Raw genomic sequence first — 10,960 nt, 5'->3', positions numbered from 1 at the left:
TTTACATAGTCTTGCCGGAGCATAGCATTCGAGCAACCAACCTGATCGATCTCCGTAATGGAATCATTCCACTTGCTTCAGGTCTTGCCTTCAACCTGTCATGCCAATGCTTAAGTCAGAGAATGGGATCAATAACGGGCTGTTTCTGAGCATGTGCAAAGTATATTTCCCTGGCTAACGGCTGGCTAGGGGATGGGTGAGTTATGGCTCCACACTTACCTCCCACCCTGGACTTTCCACAGATATATAAAGGCCACTTGCCTAGTTTCTAACAGACCTCACAACCTCTGAGGATGCCTGCCACAGATGTGGGCAAAACCTCAGGAGAGAATGCTTCCGGAAATGGCCATACAGCCCAGGAAACATACAACAATTCCACTTGCCTAGTTTCTAACAGACCTCACAACCTCTGAGGATGCCTGCCACAGATGTGGGCCAAACGTCAGGAGAGAATGCTTCCAGAACATGGCCATACAGACTGGAAAACTCACAGCAACCCAGTAATTCCAGCCATAAAAGCCTTTGACAATACAGTACTTCTTTTTGCATCCTTCACCTGAGCTGGTTCCAGGGAAGGTCCCAGATCCGTGTAGACGCAGATGGCAGGGCTCCTCCTCTTCTTGTTCCAGTTTGATGATCACATCAGGAAACTCTGGCCAAGAAAGAAGGAGTGAGACAACAAACAGGGTTAAGATGGAGAGAAAAAATAACACACCTGCCATAGGAGTGCATCTACACTGGAGACTCAATGCACTTTGGCACCACTTGGCAGCCAAGGCTATTTCAACATGCACTTTTAACATCATTTTCTTACCTTCATTGTCTTGCGATGCGATTTCCATTTTTCTCCCCAAGCGGCTAATTTGGAAACCATAGGCCTTGGTGGGAATCCTGTATGGGAGAAATGGAAAAAGAGTTGGTTACATCCACACTGGAGAATTAATGTAGTTTGATACCCTGTTAAGCATGCCATGGTTCTAAACTACATAAAATCATGAGAGTTTGCAAGGTCTTTAGTCTTCCCTGTTAAGCAGTGCTGGTGCCTCATCAATATATAATACTCATATTATGCTATACAATATTATATTGTATATACAGTAGAGTCTCACTTATCCAACACTTGCTTATCCAACGTTCTGGATTATCCAACGCATTTTTGTAGTCAATGTTTTCAAAACATCGTGATATTTTGGTGCTAAATTTGTAAATACAGTAATTACTACACAGCATTACTGCGTATTGAACTACTTTTTCTGTCAAATTTGTTGTATAACATGATGTTTTGGTGCTTAATTTGTAAAATCATAACCTAATTTGATGTTTAATAGGCTTTTCCTTAATTCCTCCTTATTATCCAACGTATTCACTTATCCAACGTTCTGCTGACCTGTTTATGTTGGATAAGTGAGACTCTACTGTACTCATATTATGATATACTAATAATATAATATATTGTATATACATATAATATTGATAATAATATTATGATCTACTACAATATAATAATAATACACTATAATTGTATATTTCAATTACATGTCATATTACTAATAATATTACAATATACTGTTATAGTACAACAGAGCAATATAGAATGCTTATATTGTGCTATGTTGATAATATAATATATTGTATGTAAATATAACTTGCAAGCCGCCCTGAGTCCCTTTGGGGTGAGAAGGGCAGGATATAAATGTTGCTAATAAATAAATAAATCTACAACTCCCAGATTCTGGCAGCACCGAGCCATGGCAGCCAACGCGGTTTCAAAGCGCGTTAACTCCGCAGTGCAGACGCACCCGCTTGACTTCCTCCCAGCTGTGTCAATAAATGCTCACCCGGGGAAAATGCAAAAGCCGCTCCGGTTTCTTCCTTTTCCTCAAGGCAAGGATTGCGGGGAGGCGGGGAGTGGGAGGCGCACGTCTGAGCACGCAGACACGTGTCTCCAAGAGGATTGGGTGGGAAGGGGAAGGAGGAAGAGGCTGCCTTGCCCGGAGCCTGGCAGGGCTTCAGTCACCTGATGGGAAGTCAGATGGTGGGCTGATTGATGGGGAAAAGAGGAATGAAAGAGACATTTCTGATGGAAATATGGAAGGATGGAAACCACAAGGAGCCCAGGTGAGGGTTGCTTTCTTGGCTTGCATAGAGCTGGGGAGAAGAAGAAACAGGAGAATTGCAGACAGAAAATAATCAGGGCCAGCTAACACCTCCCAACAAAGGATTCCCCCCCCCAGGCAGGGAGCAGCCAGGCTTTGAAGCTGGAAGGCTATTCAGTACTAATCAAGGTGATTAATTGCAGCATTCATACTTGCCTCCAACAGACAAGAGTTCTTTCTCCCACCCTGGACATTATTCCACTGATATATGAACCCCACTTGCCTAGTTTCCAACAGACCTCACAACGCCTGAGGATGCCTGCCATAGATGTGGGTGAAACGTCAGGAGAGAATGCTTCTGGAACATGGCCAGACAGCCTGGGAAACTCACAGCAACCCCAAGAAGGCTAGAAGCCTTACATTATTATTATTATTATTATTATTATTATTATTATTATTATTATTATTATTATTATGGTTTTTAAGCAGAGGCTGGATGGCCATCTCTTGGGGGAGCTTTGATGGTGTCCTCCTCCAGGTTGGAGTGGATGGTCTTTCAACTGTTGGGATTCTAGGAACAAATCCAGTAAAGTGAAAGCATTCAGATTATTATTATTATTATTATTATTGTCAGTATATTTACTAGGAGCCCCCAGATGGCGTAGTGGACTAAGTGACTTGAAGGTTGGGTTGCTGACCTGAAAGCTGCCAGGTTCGAATCCCACCTGGGGAGAGTGTGGATGAGCTCCCTCTATCAGCTCCAGCTCCATGCGGGGACATGAGAGAAGCCTCCCACAAGGATGGTCAAAACATCCAAACATCTGGGCGTCCCCTGGGCAACGTCCTTGCAGACGGCCAATTCTCTCACTCCAGAAGCAACCCCGGTTGCTCCTGACACGAAAAAAAAAAGTATTTACTATAAACAGTAGAGTCTCACTTATCCAAGACTCGCTTATCCAAGGTTCTGGATTATCCAAGGCATTTTTGGGCTCAGGCTGTGGCACAGGCTGGAGAGCAGCTGCAATGGATCACTGCAATGAATCACTCTGACGAGGAGGTCATGAGTTCGAGGCCCGCTCGGAGCCTATGTTTGTTTGTCTTTGTTCTATGTTAAAAGGCATTGAATGTTTGCCTATATGTGTAATGTGATCCGCCCTGAGTCCCCTTCGGGGTGAGAAGAGCGGAATATAAATGCTGTAAATAAAATAAAATAAATAAATAAATAAATTTGTAGTCAATGTTTTCAATATATCGTGATATTTTGGTGCTAAATTTGTAAATACAGTAATTACAACAAAACATTACTGCATATTGAACTACTTTTTCTGTCAAATTTGTTGTATAACATGATGTTTTGGTGCTTAATTTGTAAAATCATAACCTAATTTGATGTTTAATAGGCTTTTCCTTAATCCCTCCTTATGATCCAAGATATTCGCTTATCCAAGGTTCTGCCGGCCCATTTAGCTTGGATAAGTGAGACTCTACTGTATAGTGCCATGTTGTTTATCTTTTTTCCTTCCACGTTTGTTTTATCTTCCTGGACGTATCTATTTCTACTCTTTCAGGAGCTGGTGGCCTTTGATGACATCGCTATATATTTCACACAAGAAGAATGGGATCTGCTGGATCTGGAACAGAGATCTTTGTATGAAGAGGTTATGACGGAAAGCTACAAGATTGTGTCCTCTCTTGGTAAGGAAATACCGTGTTTTTCCTACTGAGATTCATGACGTGACCTTTAACAATTAACATGTCAGGTCCTGAATTGATTTAACATGAGTCTGTGATTCAGACATTGTGCTCATATTGATGCAGCCTAAAATCACAGTGGCTTCTCAATTAATAATATAATAAAAAATAAAACTTTATTTGTATACCGCTCTTTTTCCCAGAAGGGACACAGGATGGTTTCCAACATAGATAAAAACTCATATTATGCTATACTAATAATATAATATATTGTATATACATATAATATTGATAATAATATTCTAATGTAATATAATATAATAATAATAATACACTATTATAATTTTATATTTATATTACATGTAATATTACTAATAATATTGCAATATAGTGGTATAGTACAATATAGTAATATATAATGCTTATATTGTGCTATAAAAGTCCAGTCGTGACCGACTTTGGGAATTGGTGCTCATCTCCATTTCTAAGCCGAAGAGACGGTGTTGTCCATAGACACCTCCAAGGTCATGTGGCCGGCATAACTGCATGGAGCAGTACCTATTAATCTACTCACATTTGCATGTTTTCGAACTGCTAGGTTGACAGGATATTGTGCTATACAATATTATAATATAATATATTGTATGTATATATAACTTTTAAGCAGCCCTGAGTCCTCTACGGGGTGAGAAGGGCGGCGTATAAATGTTGCTAATAAATAAATGTAAAAAAAACATTCAATTACCAATACATAACATATAACAGAACCGTAATAAAACATCAACATAATTGCTATGACACAACAATTAGAACAGATTCAGCAAATCATTTACATAAGGAATTTATATACAGTAGAGTCTCACTTATCCAAGACTCACTTATCCAAGGTTCTGGATTGTCCAAGGCATTTTTGTAGTCAATGTTTTCAATATATCGTGATATTTTGGTGCTAAATTCGTAAATACAGTAATTACAACATAACATTACTGCGTATTGAACTACTTTTTCTGTCAAATTTGTTGTATAACATGATGTTTTCGCGCTCAATAGGCCCGGGCTGTGGCGCAGGCTGGTGAGCAGCCATCTGCAGCCAGCTGCAATAAATCACTCTGACCAAGAGGTCATGAGTTCGAGGCCAGTTCGGAGCCTGCTTTTGTCTTTTTTTTATGTTAAGGCATTGAATGTTTGCCTCATATACGTAATGTGATCCGCCCTGAGTCCCCTTCAGGGTGAGAAGGGCAGAATATAAATACTGTAATTAATTAATTAATTAATTTGTAAAATCATAACCTAATTTGATGTTTAATAGGCTTTTCCTTAATCCCTCCTTATTATCCAAGATATTCGCTTATCCAAGGTTTTGCTGGCCCGTTTAGCTTGGATAAGTGAGCCACTACTGTATAAGTTGACCATCTGGATTCAACGGGTTTACTCCTTGGCTCTGCCAATAATTATGGAGCCCCCAGTGGCGCAATTAGTTAAACCCTTGTGCCGGCAGGACTGCTGAGCAAAAGGTCAGGGTTTTGAATCCGAAGAGCGGGGTGAGCTCCTGTTTGTGAGCTTCAGCTTCCCATGCAGGGACATGAGAGAAGCTTCCCACAGTAAAACATCCGAGTGTCCCCTGGGTAATGTCCTTGCAGACAGCCAATTCTCTCACACCAGAAGCAACTTGCTGTTTCTCAAATAGTTGGATTTCAGGTTTGTGCTGGAAATTTCCATAGAAGAGCCTCTTGTGAAATTAACTTCTGTGGCCTTGGTGCCATTGAGTTCTTCTCATGGTGGCTGTCAAACTGGGTTTGTGATTGGCACCTCGCTGGATGCATCTGCATTGGAAAATGAATGCAGTGTGGCACCACTTGATCTGCCATGGCTCCATGCTATGGAATCCTGGGAGTTGTGTTTTTGCATGTTGTTTTGTTTTGTTGTGTTTGGCCTTTTCTGCCAAATATTTCTGATGCCTCACCAAACTAGAACTCCCAGGATTCTATAGGACTGAGCCATTGCAGTTAAAATTGTGTCAAACCGCATTTATTCCACAGTGTAGATCAGGCATGGGCAAGCGTGGGCCCTCCAGGTGTTTTGGACTTCAAACCCCAGTAGGCTGTTAGGAATTGTGGGAGTTGAACCCCAAAACACCTGGAGGGCCCAGGTTTGTCCATGCTTGGTGTAGATGAATCCATGGTTCAAATAGTTCCTGACATGAAATAATTTTCAGACCCAGCTAGTGTTTCTTTATTTTCAGTGATAGTCATTCCATTGCTCCTTAATGTAACTTATTTCCCAGACTTGTTTGTGTTTGTTGTTCTTCCCAACAGACAATCAGAGAGGAGCAAACACATGTGCCATGTGCTGGAGGTGTTTTTTGCAGAGATTGGATCATTCCACTCACCGGAGAATCGACACAGAAGCAAGTGATGCCAAGGAGCAGCCTTATCAATGCGCCATGTGTGGGGAAGGCTTCACAGTCTCAAAATTGCTTCACAACTACGGAAAGGATTCCTTTGCATGTGAACCACCTGTGGAAAGTGTTACTTATGAGTTTCATGTCGCGATGGACAAAGAAGGAGAAAACACAGGAGCGATATCACGCCAAGGAACACAGGAACGTTGGGATGATTTGGTTCTGGATCCATGCATTGCGAGCGATCGTGCAACTCACTCAAGAGAGAATCTCCACCATCCATGTCGGTTGTGCAGCAGATCTTTTGCTCAGAAATCGGATCTTGCAAAGCACCGGAGAAGCCACACGGGAGAGAAGCCGTACGAATGCCAGACGTGCGGGAAGTGTTTTGCGTCCAATTCGCAGAGGGCGAGTCACCAGAGAATCCACACCGGAGAGAAACCCTACAAGTGCCAGGAGTGCGGGAAAGGCTTTGCTCAGAACTCAACTCTTAGGATCCACCAGAGAGTCCACACAGGAGAGAAGCCGTACCAATGCCCCCAATGCGAAAGACGCTTTGCTCAGCGGTCACACCTGACGGTGCATCGGAGAATCCACACCGGAGAGAAACCATACCGGTGTCGGGAATGCGGCAAATATTTCGCTCATGCGTCGGATCTTTCGGCACACCGGAGAGTCCACACAGGAGAGAAACCATACAAATGCCCTGAGTGCGGAAAGAGTTTTCCTCAGACATCCGATCTCGCAACACATCAAAGAGTCCACACGGGAGAGAAACCGTACAAATGCCAGGAGTGCGGGAAAGGTTTCGCTCAAAATTCGGCCCTCGTGGTGCACCAGAGAACCCACACAGGAGAAAAACCATACACGTGTCACGTGTGTGGGAAATGCTTTGCTCAGAATTCACACCTTGCCAGCCACAAAACGATCCACACCGGAGAGAAACCGTACGAATGCCAGGAATGTGGGAAACGTTTTGCTCACAGCTCGGAGCTCGTGACGCATCAAAGGTTCCACACGGGAGAGAAGCCGTACAAGTGTCGGCAGTGCGGGAAAGGGTTCACTCAAAACTCAGCCCTTCTCGTCCACCAGCGAGTCCACTCCGGAGAGAAACCGTACAAGTGCCAAGAGTGCGGCAAAGGTTTTTCTCAGAATTCACATCTTCGAAATCACCAGACAGTCCACACAGGAGAGAAGCCTTACAAATGCCGGGAGTGTGGGAAATGTTTCACTTGTAGCTCACAACTTGTGAATCATCAAGGGCGCCACACCGGAGAAGAAGTATTCAAGTGCCTGGCGTGTGGGGACAGTTTTGCTCACAAATCACACCTTTCGAGGCATGAGAGAATACATAGGGAAATTGTTGTGGGTTGTAGAAATAAATAAATACCCTGTTTCCCCTAAAATAAGACAGCCCCAGAAAATAAGACCTAGTAGAGGTTTTGCTGAATTGCTAAATATAAGGCCTCATAGAATCATAGAATCATAGAATCATAGAATAGTAGAGTTGGAAGAGACCACATGGGCCATCCAGTCCAACCCCCTGCTAAGAAGCAGGAAATCGCATTCAAAGCACCCCCAACAGATGGCCATCCAGCCTCTGCTTTAAAGCCTCCAAAGAAGGAGCCTCCACCACGGCCCCGGGGAGAGAGTTCCACTGTCGAACAGCCCTCACAGTGAGGAAGTTCTTCCTGATGTTCAGGTGGAATCTCCTTTCCTGTAGTTTGAAGCCATTGTTCCGTGTCCTAGTCTGCAGGGCAGCAGAAAACAAGCTTGCTCCCTCCTCCCTATGACTTCCCTTCACGTATTTGTACATGGCTATCATGTCTCCTCTCAGCCTTCTCTTCTGCAGGCTAAACATGCCCAGCTCTTTAAGCCGCTCCTCATAGGGCTTGTTCTCCAGACCCTTAATCATTTTAGTCGCCCTCCTCTGGACGCTTTCCAGCTTGTCAACATCTCCCTTCAACTGTGGTGCCCAAAATTGGACACAGTATTCCAGGTGTGGTCTGACCACGGCAGAATAGAGGGGAGCATGACTTCGCTGGATCTAGACGCTATTCCCCTATTGATGCAGGCCAAAATCCCATTGGCTTTTTTAGCAGCCGCATCACATTGTTGGCTCATGTTTAACTTGTTGTCCACAAGGACTCCAAGGTCTTTTTCGCACACACTGCTGTCAAGCCAGGCGTCCCCCATTCTGTATCTTTGATTTCCATTTTTTCTGCCGAAGTGAAGTATCTTGCATTTGTCCCTGTTGAACTTCATTTTGTTAGTTTCGCCCCATCTCTCTAGTCTGTCAAGATCGTTTTGAATTCTGCTCCTGTCTTCTGGAGTGTTAGCTATCCCTCCCAGTTTTGTGTCGTCTGCAAACTTGATGATCGAAAGTAAGACCTAGCAAAGGTTTTGTTTGGAAGCATGCCCAATGAACAGAACACCAGAGCATGCAGGATGGGTAAATGTACGTACCATAGAGTGTCGTACATGGACATAATGGTAGTAACAAGAAATTCTTGATAGGATTCACAGTTTGACTGGTTATGCTGGTTTGTGATGACAACTACTGTACAGTATATAATAAATGTTCATTTTTTTGTTCAACAATAAATGTGAATTCTTCTTCATGGAAAAATAAGACATCCCCTGAAAATAAGACCTAGTGCATCTTTGGGAGCAAAAATTAATATAAGACACTGTCTTATTTTCAGGGAAACATGGTAGAAGCTTTACCACCGTTTCTGAAACAAGATAAACCCTGCAGTATAATAACGTGTCACTCAGGCTTGTGTAACAAGTAACGGTATCTTTACTTCAGTTCAAAAGATCAAACAGGGCAACAATATATATAGCAGTCTTTCTGAATTCACACAGAGAACATAAAGAATAAACAGTCTGTTGTCGAAGGCGTTCATGGCCGGCATCACAGGGTTGCTGTATGTTTTCCAGGCTGTACAGCCATGTTTCAGAAGTATTCTCTCCTGACGTTTTGCCCACTTCTATGGCAGGCATCCTCAGTACATCAAGGCGTACCAAAGAAAAGTACAGACTGGAAACCCTTATTAGACTATATTAGGAAGGAGAAGAAAATGATAACAATATAAAGACAACCAAATCTGACTAAACGATGATGGGAAATCTTAATATAGAGAAGCGAACATTCAAACAGAAGATAATCAAAATAGGAGTTTTTTTCTTTTGTTCCCTTCTCCTGCTACAAAATGGTATAGATGAGGATGGAAGTAAAATAAAGACAATTTTTTTTAAAAAAAAATCCCTTTTTTGTTTTGATTTTCCCCCTTTTTTCTTTCTTCCCTTTTTTTATATTTCCTACTTTCCTATAAACTTCTAATGTTCTCCCACTTTCATTGTAATTTTAGGAAAATCTAAATAAAATTAATTTTTAAAAAAAGATAAAACAGGGCAACAATATATATAGCAGTCTTTCTGAATTCACACAGTGAACATAAAGAATAAACTGTTGTCGAAGGCTTTCATGGCTGGAAACACAGGGTTGTTGTATGTTTTCCGGAGTGTATGGCCATGTTCAAGAAGTATTCTCTCCTGACGTTTTGCCCACATCTATGACAGGCATCCTCAGCGGATGTGGGCAAAATGTCAGGAGAGAATACTTCTGGAACATGGCCATACAGCCCGGAAAACATACAACAACCCAATAAACAGTCCCTTTAAACAGTCTTCAAATATGCCTCGTTTGCCTTATAAATAATCAGGCTTCAGAGAGTATGGCAGCCATTTCCTTCCTGACCATTTTCAGTCAGCTGCTCTCCTCCCTCTCTGAGATGAAAATTACAATTAAAACCGTTTGTCTCAGGACCAAGATAGAGACAGCAGCCAATCGGAATTCTGGCTCCTAACTGGCTCAGCCAATCAGCTGTCGACACATGCCTTTTCCAGTCAACTCACATCATGGCATCTATTTTACAAATCCTCACAATAATGACTCCAGTGGCAGAGGTTCTGGAAATATTTTGCTCCCAAGTCACATTGTAAGAGACATCGGAGTGTAATCTTGCACAGTGTGAAAAAAGTACCCATTACTGCTCAGACTATTGGCTGTTGATGATGCTGTTTTTATGTTATTGTTGTAATGTTGTTGATTCTATTGAGATATGTTTTAATCTAAGTTTTGGTTTTAATTTTTGTTGGCTTGGGCTTGTCCCCATGTAAGCCGCCCTGAGTCCCTTCAGGGAGATGGAAGCGGGATATAAAAATAAAGTTGTTATTATTATTATTATTATTATTATTATTATTATTATTATTATTATTATTGACACAAAGACATAGTATGACACAGCAAACAAGATAAATATGCTGGATTTTGTATCACAAAATCACAAGTCAAACACTTCCCAAGTGTCTAGGACTGTGTGATGCATTTTTGGATGATGCGCGCAGATCCCAGTCAGGTGGCTTTTTGCAGTTGGCAGATCGTAATTTTGTCAATGTCTATTGTTTCCAAATGCGGCTGAGATCTTTTGGGATGGCACCCAATGTTCCAATCACCACCGGGACCACCTGCACTGGTTTCTGCCAGAGTCTTTGAAGTTCAATCTTGAGGTCCTGATAGTGGCTGAGTTTTTCCTGTTGTTTTTCATCAATCCGACTGTCACCTGGGATGGCGACATCAATGATCCAAACCTTTTCCTTTTCCACAACTGTGATGTCTGGTGTGTTGTGTTCCAGAACTTTGTCAGTCTGGATTCGGAAGTCCCACAGTATCTTTGCGTGCTCATTTTCCAATACTTTTGCAGGT

At 42.2% G+C, this 10,960-nt stretch overlaps 2 protein-coding genes across 2 annotated transcripts in view; one reads left to right on the top strand and one right to left on the bottom strand.

Moving 5' to 3' along the window:
* LOC100553141 (zinc finger protein 493) overlaps nt 1–10,441 on the top strand; it is a 33,621-nt gene extending 23,180 nt beyond the window's left edge. The window contains exon 7 of the mRNA XM_062973526.1: nt 6,502–10,441. Within this exon, the coding sequence (XP_062829596.1) occupies nt 6,502–7,575 (1,074 nt within the window). The 3' untranslated portion in view covers nt 7,576–10,441. The remainder of the gene's footprint in view (nt 1–6,501) is intronic.
* The window catches only part of LOC100552945 (zinc finger protein 271-like), a 42,350-nt gene that overhangs the window by 6,995 nt on the left and 24,395 nt on the right, over nt 1–10,960 (bottom strand). The window lies entirely within an intron of this gene.

This window comes from Anolis carolinensis, chromosome 2, assembly GCF_035594765.1.
Source record: "Anolis carolinensis isolate JA03-04 chromosome 2, rAnoCar3.1.pri, whole genome shotgun sequence".
Taxonomy (NCBI): Eukaryota; Metazoa; Chordata; class Lepidosauria; order Squamata; family Dactyloidae; genus Anolis; species Anolis carolinensis.
Note: the sequence above shows the minus strand (reverse complement) of the source record. Positions and strands in the feature narration are given on the sequence as shown.